This window comes from Coffea eugenioides, chromosome 1, assembly GCF_003713205.1.
Source record: "Coffea eugenioides isolate CCC68of chromosome 1, Ceug_1.0, whole genome shotgun sequence".
Classification (NCBI taxonomy): domain Eukaryota; kingdom Viridiplantae; phylum Streptophyta; class Magnoliopsida; order Gentianales; family Rubiaceae; genus Coffea; species Coffea eugenioides.
This window is the reverse complement of record NC_040035.1, coordinates 1412498-1435695: the sequence shown is the minus strand read 5'-3', so window position 1 is coordinate 1435695 and position 23198 is coordinate 1412498. Positions and strand designations below refer to the sequence as shown.

Sequence of the window (23198 nt, the reverse complement as noted above, 5' to 3'; positions counted from 1 at the left end):
GGTATGAGGGGCAAAATAGATAATTCAGGTTAAATTTTACCTTAAAAAACTATTTTTCAAAAGAACCACGCGCAGTTCCAACACGTTTACATCAATACTTTAAATCATGAGATACCGATATGTATGATTTAAAATCGCAAGGACTTTTTTGTAAGATAATTATACTACAAGAAATTTTTTGTTTTTCACCCATAATCACAACATCTGTCTTTGTCATGAACAGCAGATTCTGCAGGAATAACAAATTGGTGGTTCCAAATTTATCCTCATGCCTGCTTGTTATGTTAATAACGCCAAACTGTACATTGCACTGTGCGAGCAGACAAGCAACAACAGAGGCATCAAAGATCACCCAACACTGGCTCACTAGCATGGATGCAAAACTAAGACTCTTCACTCTTGGTTTGTAGTATAACTGAATCACTTAAACATAGAAAAACAATTTGATGGTGCAAAATAAAGAATATGTCAATCATCTACACACTCAAAAATTGATAAATTTTCCCTTGCATTGTCATCTAAGTACAATTTCTGTGCTTAATGATGCTACAAACTCATGGAAATACTAACATCAGCCATGACCACAGACAAAAATACAACCAACAGAAAGCCAAAACTGAACGCTCGAACGCTTGAGCCTTGTGAGGATGGACCTACAGGTCCCAATGCTGGAGGTGGAAATAGACCACGACCACTTGTACTTGAACTGTTTCAACATAAATATGACAAAGTGTTAGCTATAATTGTTTGGAAGCATGAGTTGGATTAAAGCAAAGAACTCCACCCAATCTTTTCCTTTGACATTAAAAGAAATAAAAATTATCTCTGTTGAAGTTGTTCATAGTTTCTCACCTTCCAGTAAATTTACAGGATCCATAGCCTGCCGAAGAACACAACAGCATATTTGTTAGTGACATGTAGCAGAGAGTAACCAATGGTTACCAGAAAATATTTGCACAAACTTGGAATTATTCATGTGACAGGAGAGAGAAAGGAGGGGGCAGGGAGAGGATGATAATCAACTTCCACCGTCTTTATTCAAAATGCTGAGGGTAAAACATTTGCATGTTTCCATTGTGGTATTTGGCAACACAACAATTCTCTACACTGATATTCACCACAGAAATAGTGCTTCAGAATCATGATTTGCTGATTACCATCCAAACCAACTTCACATGCCCCAATTTTCACTACAAAATTTGCTCAACCAACATTCTTTTTCACGCGTCACACCACAAATAGTGTTTGTTTTCCCTATTACTCTAATATGCTCTAACGTATGATCAAAGCCAAATTGTCTTACACGTCAGTCCTCAATAGGCAATAACAAGTACAGAACTTCTTGACATCTTCCAAATGAAAAGGTTTCACAGCCAACTCAAAGCAGAGGTCCTATTTTCAAAATTCAGTGCAACCTATTTTTGCAGTTCCTCCAAGTATGTTATATCACCAATTCCTTATTTTTAAAATCAAAACACAAATTAAAGAAACAGAAAACAAGATACATTTGCCTTCATCTACACTACCTTCATCTACAAATCCATGTAAATGAATAAGTGCATGCATGAGATGTAGACAAGGCAAAGACGACTTATTCAGGCATGATGGCGATAAAAGGATAGAGAAGCTTACTTGGATCTTGACTTGTAGTTGTTGCTGTACCATCAAAGTCACAGGTTCCACCAAAGGTGTGCATCTTCTGATAATAATCATTATAGGCATAAGAAGCATGATTTTGCAAAGTATCAGGGAAATAACAAGGCTGCCCTGTCTGAATGGCTGAGCAGTTAGCCTGGCCTTGTCCACAAGCATAATTAAGTCCATTTTGCAGCTTCTTGGAATCAGCATCTTGTTTAGCTATGCAAAATACACCTGAAGAATTTGTACTGACATTAACTGAACTACCTAAACTAATTGGATATACCGTGCTTCCATTGGGAAAAAAGATTCCCCAGTTCCTCTCTGAAATAGGCCCTGGCCTTTTGTCCTCATTGAACAATTCATAGATATAAGTGTTTATGGGAATGTCTGGCTGACTAGGAGGACCAGAGTCATTTGATACACGCCGGATTAAGTTATTATTAAAAGTTTCAGCATTTTCTACTGTGGCATCTTGTTCGTTGGCACCGCCAAGCCATGGCCAGCCAGTTTCTGTCACAACAACCGGGATGCCTGAGATATTGAATGCTGCAATGGAGTTATAGGTAGCATCCACCATAGCATCAAACATGCTGTCGTAATGCAAAAGGGTATTTGGATCAACAATTTCTTTAACTGAGGAAAGTGGTCGGAAAAGAGCATAATCAATTGGAAAGATGCCGTTGGTATTAACATATCCATAATAAGGATAGGCATTCAACATGTAATAGGAATTAGTATTTTTCAAAAACTGAAGCATCTGAAAAATTGTGGAGTTCCATGTGGAATTGAATGCTGCAGTTGATGGAGGAAAGGGCCTAGGGATTACATCCATTGATTGTGGGGTTGAAACTTTAATCTGATCATTTAAGTTAGAAGCAACCAAAGCTTTCTGAAGATAATTCATGGCAGGAACTAAAATACGGGCAGCATTAGGAATGGTAGTTAGAACCTCACTGCCCACAGCAATAGCTGTAATATTGGTTGAGGGAACGAAAGCAGCAACATTCTTATTCACCCAGGCCGCTGCCACAGATGGAGTTTGACCAATCCCCAGAATCTCCTCGTTTGTGACGCTAACCATGACCTCAATACCAGTATCCGCGAGAGCAGTCAACATGTGAGCATCAGCATCAAATAGGCGGACATGAGTTATTTGATGGGCTTTTAAGATGGCAACCACATCAGTTGCTGATGGTAGGTTTGAAAGGTCGGTGCCAATGTTAAAACCAACAAATGCTCCTACAAGCTCAAGAGTTTGATAAATGTTCAATAAGAAGAAAGCATAACAATAGTCTTGGACTAAATGGTAGACTAATAAATCTTTGTCCCTAACAGATGTCAAGGTGTCTGTTAGTACAGCAATCCATTGTATTCTCAACAGCCTAAATATGTTTTCCGGTATATATGGCAACCATAAAGCCAAGTTAATGCACTAGTCAAAACAAAGCAAATTTGGATACTTTCTTGATAAGAGAAGTATAAGTTGAAAATTCTAGCATCCTTAATAAGGAACAAAAACAACATATAAACACTGACCAAGCAGGTTTCAGAAGAGGCTACATAAAATGCCATTTAACCAGCTAGCCAATAAGAAGGCACCATTTTACAAAATCCGACCAAAATATGGAGAAACTTCTATCACTTCTGGTCATATATGAACAGAAATTCATGATCTTGCAGGAATGCATATAATAGTGGCTGATAACATCGCAAATTTCTAGCCAACAGAACATGAGATTGGCCATATGAATCCTCACTCGCAGGTTTGTTTTCTTCATAAATCAAAATATATTTGAACATTTGTTTTAAATCCAAATTATATTCATAGCTTTATAATCTTATCCATTCCTCAGTTTGGCAACAATAAAATCACCTTAATGGTCATCTGCAGATCTAACAAACTCAAAATATTGGACCATTAAGAGAATTATTGCAAGCCTTTTTTAGGCAGCAACTATAGACTTAATGTGTTAAATTAAAAACCTCCTCTAAGAAAATAGGTAACAAGGCATACTACCTATAAATATCTCCAGTATCTGATGAGTGCAACTGTTTGGAAAATTTGCCTTGGGTTACACTGGATTGACAGTTCTTTCAAGAATTTTAGAGGACAGGGTTTTCCATTCCCTCAAGCATATATCCAAAAGAATTAAAAATAAATTTAAAGATGATTTAAAACTGCAATTGTAAGAAAATACAGTAACTGGTCAATAAGGACTAAGGCTTTCCAAATTAACAACATGCGCATGAATCTCAAACCAAATGCAAAACAATTCTCCAATTCTTGACGCATTTGACTAATATTTTGAGATACAGAGATGTAGCCAAAATATATTAACCTCTAGCATCTTAACAAATTATTATGGGATGACGTACAAAAAATTATTAAGTAATAAACCCATAAGAACGAAAAATTAACTCGTGCACAACTGAGAAGACTGCCATACTAATAGCAGTGACATAATTATAGAAGGTGCAATTTGATTAAAAACACATATAGAGGCATCAGGTCCATTTTTTCCATATAAGGGAAACATAAAACATGATTTCCATGTTTGCCATGTTTTATTTACTCTATGTAGTTATATGTAGTCCAATAACAAAGCCAATATCACAGCTCCGACAAAAGAAAAAGGGACTATAAAAGATGATGCAAAGGCAAGCTAAAGACACAAGTGGCCTTTTGGCACCATGGTTTTCAGGAATGCAGTCTTATATAAAAAGGATGCACAGATGACTTGCCAGGATAAAGAAGCTAAATCTATTTTTGAAGAAAAGAAAAACTCAGAAAGTACAAGTGAATCAAATTACCTGCTGCAATGGAGAGACAGGTGATGAACAATATAATTATACCAAGCCACAGTTTGAGCATCCTTGGCTCCACCATAAAGTACAATTTTGACTCACTGCAGATCTGTCTTCTTTCTTTTAGCAAGACTGCTAAAGATGCAGATAAATCGTGGTTACACACGGTACATTGTCTATTACATGGATCTATGTTATAGGTAAAGCATGAAAATTAACTGAAGAACTAATGACCTTGTATCATGTAAGTGTAGCCTCAAACCTTGAAAGATGATCAAGGTTCAAAAGAAACCCATGCTGTTTAAGTTCTCATAGACAGGCTAACTGGAATTCATCTCAAAGAAACAGTGGCAATTCAGAAAGACAGATCAAGCAGGTAGTACATCTATAGTCGCTGACTCTAATTATTCTTAGAATGATCATTGAAGCTGCAGCAATGCACCATGCAGAGCACACGGCCAAACTATGCACACCTAGACTAACATTAAACAACTCCTCTAATTAAAAATTTGACCCAAAAATGATAACACGACACAGCTGAACCACATCTGGTGGCTGCTTTTTCCGTATGAGAAGCACTAAAATGTTCTCTACGTCAGGACGAAAGCCGGTAGTAGAATTGTTTTAAGCTACAATGATAACATGGTCTAAGACTGGATGGTTTCTAATGATAGGAGGACAGCAGTGTCTCTGTTGCCTACCAACTTTGAAAGGTTTATGGTCAAAGAATAACTTATCAAGTATGCTAATGCACGAAATATTAGAAGCAGAAAAAAATAAAAATCTATTTTTCCACAAGAGTTGTGCATGTGAACATTAACATGTTTAAAGAACTATACAAGATATCCACTTGACATACACATACAAGCATATGACAGCAAGATGAAGACCGCACAAGGAAAAGTTAAAAAGCAGATTAAGGAAAGCATTGCACTGAATATGCTGTCAAATTTCCATAATCCAGAAAACCTTTATCCCATATTACCATTAATCAGTACCAAATGTACTTCTGCATGCTATTCCATCTAGGTTTATGTTCACTGTCGAGCCACATTTGACCACATTATGTTTAAAAGATTACTACCTCCTGTTGGTGTAAAATGAACAACTCCATCTATGCAATATTATCTTCCCTAAGGTAATTCTGCCACTGCCACTGTTTTTGTTATTTTCCAACAATCCATGTGTACCGTTTCATTTGTATAATCATCTCTTAGATTATCCTTTCTTGCTTTACCTTTATCAGAGTTCATCTATGCACTTCTCATTTTTATCAAAATTAATTTCCATTACATGCTGTTTCCAGTCGCCAAAGATGGTGTTCCCTTATTAGAGAGCTGGTCTTATTGCTACCACTAAAGTTCTTTAAGTGAAAATCCCACCATTAGACAAGAGCATTACTATCAACTTTTATGACTGAAAAGCAAAGAAAGTATGTCATAGTTTTTAGGAGTAATATCATTTAAACAAAGTATCAATTTTTAGACTTACTGTAGAAAGAAGCGGAAAAACTGATTAAGAAAGAAACTAATGTACAGTAATGGCCAAATTTTTTTAAAAGATTCAACAAGTCTCATAATAAACAAAATAGCAAATGAAATAGCTCGTGTGTCTATTGACAAACAAGTAAAATGTAGAAACAGCAAATAGCTGTTGAGTCTTAAAACACTCTATACCTTACAGCTTGAAGAAATTTTAGAACAGATTGTTCAACAGAGACAGAGAAGTAAGAAAGTGAAAAAGCTAGCAACTTTATAAAAATCACCATCAGTTTCCTTAGCAACAATAAGAAAGCAAATCCACATAAGCCATTAACAGAACATACACCAAAAAAATGCAAAGATTCAGCAAGCAAAAACATCATCCTTGCGAGAACAGAAAACCTCAACAAAAGTTGTGAGCACCGACTAGATGTTTTAAAAACAAAATTTGTTTCAGACCCTCAAAAGAGCACTAATGCCGAAAGAAACTAGCTTTGTCATACACTATGTTCCAAGAATTTGAAAATCAACAAATGAAACCAAGAAGAGAATAAAAAGTGAACCCACTACAATTTTAGCTCCACTGAGAAAAACCACACTCCAAAAACCCCTCAAAAGCACAATATTTAGCAAAAACCCAGAAGCAGAAAATCAAGAACCAATTTTTAGAGAATAGAAGCAGAAAATGAAAAAGTACCTTTATCTTCAACTTAATTGCAGCATCCAAGAAATCTGCTTTCACAAAGAATCTAGAAAACCTCAGCAAAGCCCTATAGAAAGTCACAACGTAATGTGAAACCACTACCAAACTTTTCAAAGAAAAAACTGACGACCCACAAAACAGAACCAAAGACAGAATCCTAGAGAGCTCCACAGAACTAAACTGGAAACTAAAACTACACTCCCCAAATAAACCTTCAATTTATTACATAATTATTACTGTCCAAAACATGGCCCCACCAACCAAAATTAGTATACTAATTCTAGTACAATTTTAGCCCACGTACACATATTATATTAAAATAAATACAAGTATAGTACTAAAATATGAAAATGTAGCTTAAGTACGTTAGGGAGAAGCTAAAAGGACCTGGGATGAAAGGTGCAGGGAGCTTCTAGTAAAGGCTCTACTAAATCTCGGACTTCTCAGTTCCAGACATTATTGACTACACTACAGTAGTGTCTTTTGTTATTTAGCTTTGTCTTTTTGATATGTGCTTGGATCAAAAAATAAAATACCAAAATTGTAAAAAGATTCTTCTTTTATTTGTCCTTTTTTTTTTGGGTTTCTTGGACGCATTGAGATTATCACCATGCGTCTAGTCTAGTTCAGTACAGCAAAGCAGGTGGTGCAATGGATTTCCATTTTTCTTTTGAGGCATAATATTAGTAGTAGATGAGTTGGCCGCAAATGAGGTCCTTGTCTTTTATGATTTCCCTCCAAAAAGATTTGTGCTTTTTCTCTAATTGAGGAGTAAAATAAGGGACTTTGAAGAGTCACAGGTCGCATGGCAACTTTTCACATTCCATACATGATGTAACTAGGCTGTTACAATCTTTTCTTCTACCAGGTTATAAATGTTGGGTGCAATTATATTATGACTAAATTTCTTCTTTCTTGATAAAGTGAAACAGATGTTGAAGAAGTGTTTGAATTTGCACGACAGATGTGTAACGGATATTAGTTTAAGTATCAATTTTTGTGAAAAAAAAAGTGTTTTTCATTTGGGTTGCAATTTTTTAAATTTTTGTAGAAAATATACTATAACAATTGGATGTGTAACGGATTCTAGTTTAAGCGTCAGTTTTTGTGAAAAAAAAAGGGCTTTCGTTCGGATTATTATTTTTCAAAATTTTTTTCACTATAAAAGTTTTTGTGGTGGTCTCCTAATTTATTTTTCACAATAAATTAGGAGACCACCACCATACACAGACAGCCTGAATAATTGACGATAGTTTGGAAAATTCAATTCGTGTTCGCATTATACAATTTACCCCTAATCCGGTTCCAGATCCCTTTGCTCTGGAAGGGGGTTGTCCTAATTTCAAATACTAACTTTTTTTTTTTAATATTTGTTGTTTTACTCCCTCATGGACTTGAAGAGCACATTTAAAAATCCAAGAAACATGCTTGGTAATCTTACACTTCTTCATCCTTAATCAAATGCTATAATAGATGGACATAAGATCAATTCAGAATTAGGCTATAGTTGTTTAAGATTAAGAAAAAAGAAATACTGCTGAGTTAAAGTTGAGATATTATGAGCAACAACGCCTGGGCCATGGTAGATATCCAATGCATGTTCCTGTGTCTTGAGCATAATTATTTAATCCTGCATCTTCCCACAATGCAGGCCTCACAGAATTTGACTGTGGTCCTTAAAAAGATAGTAAAACTAAGCAATTAACCTTTGAACAGATCCAAATAGCATTAGATAAACTAAACACATTCTTCTGGAGAAAGCAGGTGCAATCAAAGTCCAACAGTTTCCGTTTCAAGAGTTCCCAAATTTGGCTTCAGTGGCATTCAATATGGAACATGTAGTGTACATATAATATGGTCATTGAAAGATACTGAAACCTGCATTCTGAATTCTTGAAGCATTTTTTGGATTGTGGTTTTTCATTGAAAAATTTCGTCGCTTTCCGTAATCACATTTCCCTATTACCTTTTTCCCTCACATACATCAAATCGCTACAGTAATTTTTCCATGAAAAATCATGGAAAATGCAATCCAAACACAACCTTAGTGTTTACTGAAAGCTACCATTTAAGACTTTCCAAATTCTTGAAACAGGAATTGTCGTCCATGATTGTGTCTACATTCCTCAAGTATATAAATGTATGGTTTTGTTGTCAAATGTCATAGACTCTGCACATTACAGAGAAAGTTAGTAATTGGGTTTGTTTGGATAAAGTATTATTTGGAATAATTATTGTAATATTTTTTGTGATGTGATGTATAAAAGATAAAAAGGTGATTGAGAATATAAAAAGATGTGTTGGAAAGTGTGTTTATAATGTAAGTGAAATATTATTTGAAATAATTTCATATCAAAATAAAAGGACTTTTGCAACGAGTGCCCATTAGGCAGGCACTCGTTAATAGACATTAATTTTATTTAACCCCTCATATATATATATATATATATATATACACGTACTAATAATTATTATCTTCTCTTGTATTTAAATATTTTGTCTAATTAATCTTACCTTTCGAAAAATTTAGCACCTAAATATACATCAGAACGAGTAACCAATAAAGGCCCCATAGACAGACCTAACACAAAAGTGGAGGCAAGAAAGACATACTTCTATTTGTTGTAGCAATTGCACATGTGCTACAACAAATAGCATGATAGTTGTCTCAACGCTTGTTGCTGAATTCTTGGAAGCCTTCGTGCTCCCATCAACCTCCCTTAGCCTGCCCACTAGACATCGTGATTCGACAGCAAAATGCCAAAATTTTCCTGTGTATTCCTTCCTTTAATTCAAGGGAGAAAAAAGTTAAAATGTTTCAGAAAAATGTTAACAAAGATTATAGTTAAAAGTTAAAAAAGTTAAAATGTTGGCAACTCCTTGTGATTATAGTTTTGCTTCGAGGAATTCATACATGCATGCTAGATATGCTTTTACAGGCTCCAAACAAAGATTTCTTAATGGGATAGCATGCACTATGCAGGTCATAGGAATGGTGTCATAAATTGGAAAAAGATATCCATTGAAACAGAGAAAATCCAATGGCTCAACTTAATCATTGAGCACTAAAATTTAATCAACACTGACGGATTAGACAGCAAATTTGACAATTAAAAGAGCCGTTCGGAATAATCGCGTGGTTAAGCCCCACATGCGCCTAAAAGATGTTTCAATCCAACAACAACTAAGAAACTAGAAGACTACGCCAAGAAGGCTGAAATAGAAAACGCGCTGTCCCATTTACCTCGGTATGTTTTCGCTTTCTTAATTCCCTCCGGTTTGTAAAATATGATAGCAAATTTTGTACATAAACTTGAAAATCTGAGCTGCAACAGATTAAAATTCCATGCCACTCTCAATTGACAAGTCCTCACACGAACTGGCGGAGAATCAGGAGGATCTGGACCCGGGTATCAATACAAGTTCACAAAATGAACGACGAATCTGGAACCATGGAAAAAAGTTGGCAGGAGCACACCATCATGACTAGCTTTCCACGATCACGAGAATCACCATTTCAGTTCCTAAACTACATAAATGTCAAATCCCCAAGCCAAAGAACCCATTAGCTGATTGCCTTCACCAAGGCCAAAAGCCTGGGTTACAACCCCTGTTCAATTTGCCTCTCATTTTTACCAGATAAGACTGACGGGAAGATGACCATTATGCCTAAACGTTCAATTCACTTCAATATACAATCCAAGAATACCAAGGGCAAAACCACAAGTATCTAAATACGTCCAAGAATATTCAAGCGAATTTGCCTCTCATTCTTACCAGGTAAGACTGAGGGGAAGATGACCATTATGCCTCTACGTTCAATTCACTTGAATACATAATCCGAGAATACCAAGGGCAAAACCACAAGTATCTAAATACGTTTAAAAATCAGCACACATCTTCAAATCCAGTTAGACGCTAAAGCAAACTTAGATCTGGTACTAACATTAAAACAGCATATCTATGACAAAGAAGCACCCCATCGGAATCAGTGATAGGGAGAACCATCCCTATCAAGGTCCCTTCGGTAATCCACAGGATCAGCGCTCCTGCTTCTACTACGGCTCGGGCTCCTGCCCCGGCTTTGACCCCTAACTGGACTTCTGCTGCGGCTCCTTGACCCATTGTATGGTGGAGAAAGCTCCCTGACAGGGCTCCTGCTGCGACTCCTTGGGCCATCATAGGGTGGAGGAGAACGTTCCCTTGCTGGAGAACGGGAGTATGACCTCTCACGACTGTACCTCCTCTCTTGGGGTGAGATAGATCTGTCAATTATATATTGGGAGAAAAGGCAAGAATTTAAGGAGTGCAAAAGGGTAAGAACAAATAGGAAAACTTATTGACGTAGGGGTGCAAAAGAGTAAGGACAAATGGGAAAGCTCAATGATCCAGAAGGCATGAAACATGATATCAAAATGCAAAGATCTAGTATCCCCCCTGATTTAAACAACAAGAAGCTGGTGCTACATAAAAGACAAGCAATCCTGGTGCATCAAAAAAAAATCTAACAAATTAACATTCACACTATTTAACATTTCATTGTGCCCGTGCATGTGTATGAAAGCAAGGAACAATTATACCTTGAGGACTGTCTTCTCTTCGGAGGAGGTGAATAATAATCACGACTTCGAGAACGAGACCTTGCATAGCGAGAGGGTGGAGATCGAGAATATTGAGGGGAACGTGAATAACGCACAGGAGAACGCCTTCGATCAGAGTGACGACCCCTGCAGAATACACAATTTAGAAATAAATAAATCTTCTCTAAGATGTCAGCTAAATCACAAACTTACTCTTGCAAATCTATATATAACAACATCCCAACAGCCTTCCAGAGGTCCAATATTTAATCAATAACTTCAACCAATAAAAAAAAGATTTGTCATAACACGTTACAGACAAACACTTGACAAACTTGAAAGAAAGATGCTTATTCAGCCCTGCAGCATAATCACTTATCCAAGAGTAAATACCAGCCCGTAATTGATCAAAATAGACATATAAGGAAAGGACAACCACATGAGCAAACAGAATACTAACTACAACAAAAATTAAGGTATTGTTTAGAAGCTGTTAAACTGAAATCATCCACCCATGTGGAATAAAAATTTTCCTATCATATTCGCAAAAGAACAGACGGATTTCTGGAAAAGCAAAAGTGGAAATCAAGATTATTTAGTTATCTGTCAAACTGTTATCGAAGTCAGGTTGGAATCTACAAAATATTGCTTTCACTGCTTTCACCAAGTCATATGAAATGTGTATTTTTTTTAAAGGAATTCTTTATCAGGACAGCTACAGGTATAAACCGCATTCCATCTAGAATAAGATATAAGAATTTATCTTCAAGTATATTGCTCTAATAAAAACAGATATAAGGTAAAATCCAGAGTAAAAAAATCCATGTATATAATCCAAACTTACCTTCCTACTCGCTCCCTGGCTCTCATTTCCATTGGTTTTTTCCTGTTCTCCTCAGCAAATACAACTGTCAATTGCCTGCCTTGAAACACCTGCCCATCCATCTGATATTTAGCTTCGCCAGCATCAGCAGGATCCACATATTGGACAAAGCCAAAGCCTCGCGGTTCACTTCAACAGAAAGAGAAGACAAAAGTCAGAAAACATATATGCATACCCAAAAAGAAGCCTGCCTGAAGTGCTTGCATCATACAAGCCATTTAACAGGAGTTTTCAACTCAAAAAGGTTTGGGAATTGTTGAACGGCTAAGTTCACTCCTGGCAAGGCAGGATGCAGCAGAAAAATTCAGAAATTTTTGGTTAACTTAGTATTCAACGATTAATTTCAACAAAGTGGGTGAATTTTAGAACACACGTTCATATACAAAGAGAGCTTTATACTACAACCAAACTACTCGAGAATCAAACCTTAAGTAGAAAATTTCAAGATGGCCATAAGCAGTCACTAAATTAATCCCAATAACATGGAAGGCCATGATAAGCGTATAAGCAAGCACATGGCAGCTGACCTTGCAAGTGTAAGTTATAAGGGAACTTGAAAATCTTCAAGACTTGAAATCTTGACATCTTCACATTGTATTCAAAGTCAAATCCTTCCAATCTTCATTATCATTAACATCACCTTCAACTCTTAATACTTGATTGGTGTCAACAGAACTCTTACTACTTGAATGTCTCAACAGAACTCTTACTACTTGATTGAAGTCTTCAAAACTCTTAATTCACTGCTAAATCCCAAAAGTTTAATAGAGGAGCCCAATTGAGATAATAAAGAATAACAGGCCAGGGAAAGCAATACTCTATCAGAAACAAACCCAGTGAAAAAAACTTTAAAAAAATTGAGTTCAGTTAATTACATTTGGGGAGGAAAAAGGTTTATAGTAACCCATAAAGGGTGAAGGGTTTATAAAAGCATCTCAGAAAGCCAGACAAGCTCACCCAGTGTAATAATCCCTCGGCAAGTAGGTATCTTTAATGGGTCCAAATTGTCCAAATGGCCTCCTGAGGTCTTCTGGCCTGCCAGCAAAACACTTAAAACATAAGAAAGAAAAACGGGAGAGAAGAAGATGGATAGAAAAGTAAATTTAGGTAAAATATTAGCACAAATATACTCTGCAGAAGTTCAGGAAAAGTATAGGATGTAACTGTTGATTAAACCTTACCTACAATCATGACGAAGGTTGCGAACTAAGAGACTTGTAGGAGCATCTCTGGCACGACCACCATATCGACCCCTAGGGCTTGGGCTCCTTCCTCTTCTACCATAACCCCTTGGTGGTGAAGGACTATAACTCCTTCCCCTCATTCTTCAAAATCTGAAATGCTTCAAAACCTGAAATGCACAATTATACAGGAAGAAGATATCAATTTGTATGTAGGCATGCAACAGAAACTACAAGCGCACAAATTTAAAATTGTAAACAGTGTCTAAAAATTGCAATGACGACCTAAATTGTGAACTTTTCAGTTCACATTAACAAGAAGAAGATGTCAGTCACTTTAACATGGTTATAAAATGCATCTCCCACAAAAAACCCAAAATTGCAAACTGGGTCTGCATAAAAGATAATATAGCTTGCTCACTTTATGACTTTCAATAGCCAAAGCAATCAGAAGACCAATTTGACATACTAAAATGACCACAATCCATATTCATCCTTATACTTCACACCTTAGTTTTGCCTACCATATGAAGACGGTAATAACTCAATGATTACCATCATCTTCCAAAAACTAAAGAAAATACATAACAGACACCCCAAAAAATGGCAGGGTTACACTAAGATAAAAAATAGGGCTGTGGGAGGCAACACTAGCTGAAAAGTCACCAATAAAGAGAATGATCAGCTAGAGCTAATACATGTTCAAAGCCATCACATTGGCCATCAAAACATAAAAGTGTCATCCTTTCATTCTCTTCTAAATAAAAATCCACTGCCAAACCAATAACTGCATTTGCGAAACTCGAGCAAAAAAGACAAACAATTTCAGAACAGAAAAGAAATCTTTTTATTTAGATTGTCACGCAACAAGGTTCACTATTTTAAAGCGGCTTCGGCCAGAGAACGATCAGCTAGAGCTAATACAAGATAAATCGCCATCAAATTGGCCATCAAATAACTAGAAAAATCATCATCATCCCATTCTCTTCAAACCCACTTAATTAATAATAGCCCAGTAATTAAAACGCGCCAAGAACAGTAAAACTTACTTTGAAATCAACCTTTCAAAGAAAAGAAAAAACACAAACAGCAAACTTTAGACGATAAAATAACAACAGAAAGTGATCTTTTTCCCCAATAATGCAACAAGAAAACCGAATCAGAAAAGAGAATACAACATACGTAAGGTGGAGCAGCCGATGGTTAATTTCCGAACCTACAAAGAACAACAAACAACGAAGCAAATTCAGTAAAAAGGGGTAAATTGAGGGACAGAAGGAGGGAAGAAATTAACCCTAGAAGCAAGAAAAAGAAGGAGGAGATACCGATTCGGCGGCGACAAAGAACAAGCGGAGTAAGCGCTAGGGTTAGAACAAAACGACGTGTATTTATTTGGGTCTCGATTTGGGGAATTGGAAACCCTGCTCTGCACCACGCGGCTTATAAGTAGTGGGGAGATGTGCCACGTGTGAAATTATACGGGTTAAGCGCAGTTATGCGACAATTATTATTATTATTATTATTTTAGCCACTCAAAATTTTGCTTGATCAAAGTTTTGACTCGAGACTTGCATTAACCGAGTTTAAGTGCCTCTGAACGGTTTGATGAGCCGTAGAGCTTAATCGCACTTAATCGAGATTTGAATATGTATTTATACTTTTTATTCTTATATTTATTAGCAAAAGATGAACATTGTATTTCTTGTTTAAAGTTATATAAAATAATAATTTATATCAATAAGTTTGATTGAGGACGATTTGATTGAATTTGAACTCGAATTCGAACAAAGCCAAATAAGATTTCGAGGTCAATTTTTAAAAACTTGAATCGAAATATTTTTATTCGAGTAGAATTCAAGTAGTGCACTATTTAAATTCGACTCAAATTTTTTTTTTATTAGTATAAGTTAAAAGATTGAAATTCGAAACTCTCACTTATATTTCTTTTCCTCTGACCACCCAATATATGCCTCACGCCATAAATTCAACTCAACTTGATGGTACTTTACTTGATTTTATACTTGGAATTTATCAATTTTACTATTTTAAAAAGGAAAATTATTCAAAACGTCCTTCATATTTCGATAAAATGAATTTTTACCTTTTATTTTTTAATAAATTTACGTTTTTCACAAAATCAAGTTAGTGAATTTTCATCTCAACTTATATTTTCAACTACTTTTTACCAGAAATCCATCACATGACCTATATATGGTCATTTTTTAGAGGAAAAAGGTTAGATCCTGTTTATAATCAAATAAATGATCAAATCCATATTCGTTTTTACCTTTAAAAAAGTAAGATTTAATCTGAACTATGTTCATTTTTCTTTTTTAAAAAGTGAAATATGACTAAATGTATATTCATTTTGTACAACAAAAAGTGGAATTTGACTTTATATATATACATACATATATACATATATATATATGATGACTACAAATGGGTCACGTGGTGATTTTAGACTAAAAAATGATTAAAAAATTTAGGTTGGAACCAAGTTTTACCAAAATCAAGTTAGTAAAAATTTTGTCTCAACTTATGTGTTTTAACTACTTTTTACTGTGAATCCATCACATGACCTATTTATGGTCATTTTTTAGAAGAAAAAGGTTAGATCGTATTTGTAATCAAATAAATGATCCGATCTATATTTGTTTTTATCCTTCAAAAGTAAGATTTGATCTAAACTATGCTCATTTATTCTTTTAAAAAGTGAAATTATTATTATTATTATTACTACTACTTACAATTTTGCTTGGTCAAAGTTTTGAATTGAAACTTGCATTAACCGAGTTCAAGTGCCTCTGAACAGTTTGATGAGCCGTACAGTTTAATTGCACTTAATCAAATTTTAAATATGTATGTATGTATATATATATATATATTCAAATTCTTATATTGGGTCTGTTTGGATACGTAGAATTTCGATGATTTGGTTGGAAAATTTGAAATCCATGATTTGGATTATTTGACCAAATGTGCCGGATTCATGTTAGAGAATCCTCGGTAATTATGACTTTCTAACAGCCTCTGGTACATTTCTGATACCCAAATTCAGACGCAGGTCCCACACTTTGACCCACAACTGATCACTTGTTGTCTTCATATTTTGAATGGGTGTTGGGCGGCGTATATTTGGATTTATAATAGATTATCATGCCTTGCATGATAACACAATCCCACATTTTAATAACAACTACGTTGGGTTATTGATAAAGATTTTTTTTTCTTGTTAGTTTAAATAATACCCAAGTTGGCGGGGCACGAGAGCGACTAAAATGATTACTCTTCAACCCATGACTTTTAAATACATGACTATAATGCTCTGATTAGAAAGAAAGTGCAACAGATATGTCCTAACAATATTTATTCAAGAATCACAATTATGTGGATACTGCAGCTCAACCTGGTAGCTTGGAGTGAATGAGTTACTGCTTTGACTACTTCATGCCCGGTGCCGCGTATTTCTATAGACATTGAACATATGCGCCACCATTGCATCTCTCATGACAATCCATTGATCAATAACTTTTGATGAAGAATGCAGCGACTATATCTCGGGATATGGAGGAATTGTACCATAAATATCTGGATCTCCCATATTAGGGTATGCAAAATACATATCATTCGGCTGTTGGCCTCTAATGAAATTATGCATGGCACATCAAGCAATAACTAAATTTATCTGAGTTGTCATCATGTAGTTCGTTACGGCTGCCCTTAAAATAGCAAATCTTCTCTTAAGGACACTGAAACTTCGCTTTATGACATTGCGTAGTGCAGAATGCTACAATTAAAAAGTTCTTTGGGAGTGGCAAATCTCCCTCTCCTATGACCACTTACATTCGTTTGAAGTCCCCTATAAGGTGGTAAGAAATCAGACAAGTTTTGATACATGGAGTCAATCAAATAGTATTTTCCTATGACAATTCGCAGATACAATTGAATTACATGCGTTGAATTATTGGATTATATATATTGAGGGATTACAAATTATACCTGGAGGAGGCAGAGGGAAGTGATTTGGGCCTGTCAAAATCCCATCCAAAACTCGGGTATCATGCGCACTTCTCTCCCAACCAGCATACACATATACAAATCGCATATCATGATCGCATACAGTTAAAATATTTTGTGATTGCACTCCTTGTCTATTAGTATATGCCACCTGTTGTCCGCTTGGGACAGAAGCGGTATGTGTGTCTCATCAATAGTTCCAATGCAATCCTTCAAAATCAAAATAGTAAAACACGCATTAACCCATTTATTCCACACAGCTATATGAATGACTTGTGGACTAAATACCATCATTATAGAAAAAAATAAAATAATAATTACTTCCAAGTGAGGTCCCATAAAAAAATAAAAAAAGGCGATGGGCAAACTTCCAAGTACAAGACCCAGCTGTATTGGTCTTGTTTGGAATTACTACGGTGACATGTCAAAATATTTAGCTGCCTCCGAACCTGCATATTGATTGTTAGCTAAAATTTAGAAAAAAAAAAAGAATTTGGAACCCAAAATGTGATAACGTTACAACTTGAGGTATTCCTATTTTGTACTTTTTAAACTGTAAAACTCAAACATAACAAACTAGTCGGGAGTTAAATTTTTTGAAAGCAGTATGGCATAGAAAATTTTTTTTAACTGTACTTCAAACCACAGAGAAAACCTCCTGTTATTCATAATTTTCGGATGAATTTTGTCTTGTCGTTTTGGAATAATGATGAATTGAGCGAATGTGCATATACCCCGGATGATTTCTTGAATATTTCGATATACTGTCTCCGTCGAATGATTAAATCGGTTTGCAATTATTCGCATTCGCATGTTGTGGCTCATCATGACCAACGTCATTACCAGTGCCTCCTCTATTGTAACCCATTTCTAATGATTTTGGGAACAAATCCACATTCATCCAAAAAGTGGCACAATCTCATGAAAAAATCAACAGTTAACCTTGTAGCATCCATAATTCGGGTGTGATGGTCTGGCATCAATTCTTCAATCCAGTTTCATCCAATTAATGCAAATGTCCTGTATGGTACCTTCTGGATTGTGCCCCCATATGGTTCTACATTTGACCCAAATAATAGCGCAGTACCAGCAGGAAATAGAAAATGATCTTCGTCCGATGACGAACTAGTCCCTGGCCATCACCAAATGCACTCATTTGTTGTTCTGCCAAAAAAGATACAATGGTGCTCAAGGGTGTACTACTATTAAAACGCTTGAGATTCCTATATCACATGCTATTCCTTTTCCCTGAATGTATGTGTGTTTGGATAAATTTTTGCATTCTCTTAAAGGCCATGACCATTCACATACAACTTGTCTGTTACCTAGTAATGTAGGGGTTCACGTGATCCCGACAGGAGGATAGTGAATAGGCTAAGGTGTAAGTCATCTTTGGATTCCTGTACCAATAAATATATGCAACTTTAGCTTATGCCTTGTTCGCAATCTGATTCCCATTTTAATTATGGTTACGATAAGGTAAACTGACAAGACTGCACGAGACATCAAATCTTAGCAAAGAAAATTTGCACTGAGATTTGTTGTCCATTAAGTGTTATCTGCCTGAGCCTGACATGCATTAAAAATTAATTTTGCTTACCTTGAAGCATGGCAGTACAATGGCAAATTTTCGGTCTGAATCAATAAATGCATAGGGAAGTGATTTTCGGGGGTGGATGCTGTACTCAATGTAGAATTGTAATATGCCTGACGGCTGTATTACTACATGGTCTATTAATCGCAACCCATGATATTTTGCCACTGTACTACCTTCTACTTTTGATTATTACTTACGTCCAGTTTCAATTTATGTGCATTCAGCCTATCATTAATTTTATCACATATTAAGTAATGTCAAGTATTCAGTTCATGTGTACATTTAACTTCGGACACAACATTTCATCACTAAAGCTGTGAACTGTTTAATTAAAATAAAAGTGAGCATTGAAGTATAACTACACTTTTTCGGGCAAGAACATACATAATAAATAACTAATCCTTTCCTCCATAAAAGTACATTAAAGGGGCTGTCTCATGAAGACAAAAAGGGCCTATCCAAATATAACTTGAAAGACAGGGACCCCAAAATTGCGCATGGGCACATTTAGCCAATGTGGAATACTAACACAACTTAAAATAATTATCCGGGCAAGTTTTTTGAAGGAAATAAATTTAATGACAGGCACCAAACTACAGCTCAGCTATGGCGAAATACAAATAGCACTTTAACCCATTTTATTTGGTGGTTCCGAATAGTTTCTCCATTAGCCATGCACAGCCACTATAAAGTAGTTTCAGCTACTTTCCATCTGACCCCATCTGAGGGGCAATCTCCAAAGACTTCAGCCAATACTCTTGAAATCGCGAGTGAGATTTAGAAAAGTCTTCCACCACTTGTCTTCTTATAGTTGTAAAATAGCAGTGAGATTCCTCCCTTTGTGCATGATTTCGAACGATTTCACAATCTGAGCTGGCATTGTCACATCGAATTTCTCTTTTTCGGATTCTCAGCGATCATTAATCTTTAGTTTTGAATTTGCCAGGATGGAGAGTGAGTTGGCACACTTGACGAAAGGATTGTCTATACTCCTACTTGACTTGCTTCCACGAGATCCCTGGACTAAGGTCGTGCTCCCCTGACTGCTTGATGCTCGCTTAACTCCTACACTTGGAGCTTCTTCGTTAAACTCCACATCTGGGACTGCGTCGTACATTTTATCACCAAATTACGAAGAGAAAACCTGCCATCAAATATGCCCAACTCGCTTGCGTTGATACAAAATTGAAAGTGGTACTGCAGAAGCCTAAGCCTGGCTCCCTGTGGCAGTTTCTCCTTCTAAGACCTGGGACGGGATAACATATTTGTCGACGCATTGAAAATATCTAAAGTTCCTATAATCATGGTTCTCCTATTGAAAAGCGACAACAATTAAGAAGAAAACATGTTATCTTTCACAACCATCGAATATTATTTGGGGGGACAACTATCAAACAAATTTCCACAGGGGATAACTTATGGCCAAGGGTATAAGTTATGCTAAATTTAACCCATGAAAGAATTCAAGTAAACTGTTTTGAACTAGTCCTGCTATATTTGTACATTTGATATTACCACAGAATAGGGTAAATAGGTCACTAATGATAACAAAAGGGAGATACCGAAAATTGATCGATTTTAAAAGCTTCACTAGTTGTCCAAATATAACTTTTGTTCACGCTATAAGATGCTAAGGCCAAAGACATATAAACACAATAGTTGTGTTACATATACAGTCATTAAAAAGATTAAGTGAGAATTTAATTACGTAGTAGTAATTATACGTTACATGTACGTGAAACAGGAATCTCCCAATATAAATGGTAAGATGAAAAATAAAAAATTAAAATGTTCATGACTGGAACTAAAAGATGGGAATCAGAGATGTTACCATTAGCAAATTATTCCATTGAGAATCTTTAGCCAAGAAGCACCTCCTATTCTCATCTCAACCAATACTAGTTTCAAACGAAAGTCACAGACCTTTTAACTTGGCAAAGGCACGCCAAATCTTCTTCAAGCACATGAATTTAGAATGATACACAGTCCAACTATACGACTTTCCCAGGTCAAATTCAGTTGTGAAGTAAGTTTCATCCAATTGATATCTGATGCGATGTTAAGATAACACTTCCTACTCTTTTTTCATCCGATGTATATCATACAGAAGTGCATCTCCATGTTTTCATCCTAATGCGCCTTTGCAATGGTGTGGTCTCGTGGCATCTATATAAGAAACAAAAAGAAATTGCATCATTAAAATCTAGTTTATCAAATTTGCACCAGAGTGTTTGCAATCGTCAAATACTGCAAGCTAAACTGAAATATTTTTAATGTCAGCAGCTTTCCTTCTTTCAATGGACAAGCACCTTGCAGACATGAATTTAAGGAATTATAACACAAACCGTCGCCTATATAAAGTGGATTGTTTAGGAAGTTGGTTGTCTGCGTGCATTAAAAGATTAGGTGACACTACTATAATATAATCTAGTTTGACAAGTGTTAGCCATCCATTCCTTAACTTAATAACAACTATTTTCTTTCATAACTTGATGCCAACATTGGTGGGATAGATTATTTGAGTAAACTACCTATTTTGATGTTTTTTTATAGGGCATAAGTGATGAGGGTGGCCACGCCCGAAAATCAAGCCACGTGTATGCAACCAAGTTTGAAATTAGTTATGTTAATATTGAACTATATAGAGTACAAGGGATTAAGAAACATGTTCTTAGTTATCAACCAATATACTTTGAATTCAAGTTTGGTACGATTGCAAATTTAAGTATGGGCTAAATTAATTGATTCATTTAATTCTGATATTTAATGAAGATCTTATGACAATCAAACAACAATGGCCATGGATGATGGATATATTGGGAACTTATTCTAAAGTAGTTAACAAGGGACTGCATGTAGTTGGAGTCAGTGACGAAGTGGACGGATGAAGTTTCAGAAAGACAGGCGGGAGTAGCAGAACCTGATAGTGATCTCCTCCGCTTGTTGGGCCTTTACTGGTGCTCTACAAGCAATAGCAGGTCATGCCGGGCCTGATCTCAGACGAGTAGGAGTGGGAAATTTTTTGATTTGTAGTAACCAGAAATTTGCGTTTGAGAATGCAGGTAATTTTTGGGAGACCTAAAGCATAAATCGTGGAGTTGCTACTACTCTGCGGGACAAGAAATTATCCATAAAGTGGAGACGAAGAAGCAAGCCTATTTTGTCCAAGTCCAATTCATGTAATTTTTACCAAATGGACAATACCAATTAAGGCTACCGCTGACATTATAGGGGAAAGAAGGTGATGCAGGCGGTTAAGAAAGAGGTCCGACTAACCTGAATCACCAATTGTATGCCAAATTCGGAGAGGAAAAGCCAACACCCGCCAATTTAGCTGTGAATATAAGTTAGTAGCCTTCAATTTGGCCTTTAGCAAGCTCCAAATCTGGCATCCAAATTTCAGCATGCACTGCTTCACGTTCGAAATCGGGAAAGATGGAAACCCAAATGCAAATGGGGCTAATATAACTACTTGCTTCAGCATTTGATAATTTGGCCGGCGCACTGATGCTGCCTCTTCTCGTTCAGAGCAGAATGCAATTTTTGGGTGAAAAATTGCCGGAGGAGAAAGAGGTTGGCGGAGGTTATGCGGATAAAAAAATAGCAAACGGTGAAATGGGGAACACTTTTAGTGAATATCACTGCTCGGCTATGCTAACTGAAGGAAATGGATGACATCGCATGGGTGTTTAGCCCTGATGCCCTTGATGGAATATTATTTTCAGTTTTGATCGTTTCATGTGATGCTTTTAATAAACCTTATTCAGTAACATTGGTGGGTAGCCCAATATTCTAGCGCTTTGATCCACTAGGGAGTTTGCAAACTGACGTGTCCAAACAAGGTTTTCAAAACTTTATTTGCATAGCTAAATTAAGTAAACCAAATATCCACTCCAAATAAAGCCATTGAATATGTTTGGATAGATACTATTTGCAATAATATTACCTTTCCTTCAAAATATGAAGGATAACGAAAATAACGTTTGGCAAGTCAATTGTGGGTTATTCAACGTGGGATGAAAATTCCATACTGATGAGGACAGAAGTTGAAGAATGGAGGAGCAAAGTTGCTGTACGTGGCCATTGTAGCTGTCAGTTGCTTCTTAGGTGGAACTAAAGTGTTGGGTCCGATCTAGCTTAACCAAGGATCTAAGCCTGAAATAGTTGTGGGTCCACTTCTCCTTTGACTAGTACTAAGCAAAAGCGGAGGAACAATTCTTGAAGTTGCTTCCCTTGATATGGAATTCAACAAAATACAAGTAGTACAAGAAGAGATAAATGCACCTATCCAAGAAAGTAAAGACAAA

At 36.1% G+C, this 23198-nt stretch overlaps 2 protein-coding genes and 2 non-coding genes across 8 annotated transcripts; all 4 read right to left on the bottom strand.

Moving 5' to 3' along the window:
- Positions 1 to 372: 372 nt before the first annotated feature.
- Positions 373 to 7038, bottom strand: LOC113783118 (glucan endo-1,3-beta-glucosidase 4). Of its 5 annotated transcripts, XM_027329192.1 has the most exons (6): positions 7018 to 7038; positions 6626 to 6697; positions 4453 to 4580; positions 1633 to 2880; positions 853 to 880; positions 373 to 706 (listed from the first exon to the last, which is right to left on the bottom strand). In XM_027329192.1, exons 3-6 carry the CDS (start codon positions 4526 to 4528, stop codon positions 547 to 549), a joined length of 1512 nt encoding a protein of 503 aa, XP_027184993.1. In that variant the 5' UTR covers positions 4529 to 4580; positions 6626 to 6697; positions 7018 to 7038; the 3' UTR covers positions 373 to 546. The 5 variants fall into 5 exon arrangements, with proteins under 5 accessions (XP_027184993.1, XP_027184984.1, XP_027184974.1 ...); XM_027329183.1 differs by lacking the exon at positions 7018 to 7038 and having other exon boundaries at positions 4453 to 4581; positions 6625 to 7001; XM_027329173.1 differs by lacking the exon at positions 7018 to 7038 and having other exon boundaries at positions 4453 to 4578; positions 6625 to 7001.
- Positions 7039 to 10296: 3258 nt separating this feature from the next.
- On the bottom strand, positions 10297 to 14688 carry LOC113763507 (serine/arginine-rich SC35-like splicing factor SCL30A). The gene is made up of 7 exons (XM_027307340.1): positions 14600 to 14688; positions 14457 to 14490; positions 13275 to 13444; positions 13051 to 13128; positions 12055 to 12222; positions 11211 to 11357; positions 10297 to 10895 (listed from the first exon to the last, which is right to left on the bottom strand). Exons 3-7 carry the CDS (start codon positions 13415 to 13417, stop codon positions 10619 to 10621), a joined length of 813 nt encoding a protein of 270 aa, XP_027163141.1. The 5' UTR covers positions 13418 to 13444; positions 14457 to 14490; positions 14600 to 14688; the 3' UTR covers positions 10297 to 10618.
- On the bottom strand, positions 13950 to 14027 carry LOC113752944. Its single transcript, XR_003464933.1, has one exon. It is a non-coding gene; the product is annotated as a small nucleolar RNA Z102/R77 (small nucleolar RNA).
- Positions 14176 to 14258, bottom strand: LOC113752950. The gene has a single exon (XR_003464934.1). It is a non-coding gene; the product is annotated as a small nucleolar RNA Z102/R77 (small nucleolar RNA).
- Positions 14689 to 23198: the final 8510 nt, after the last annotated feature.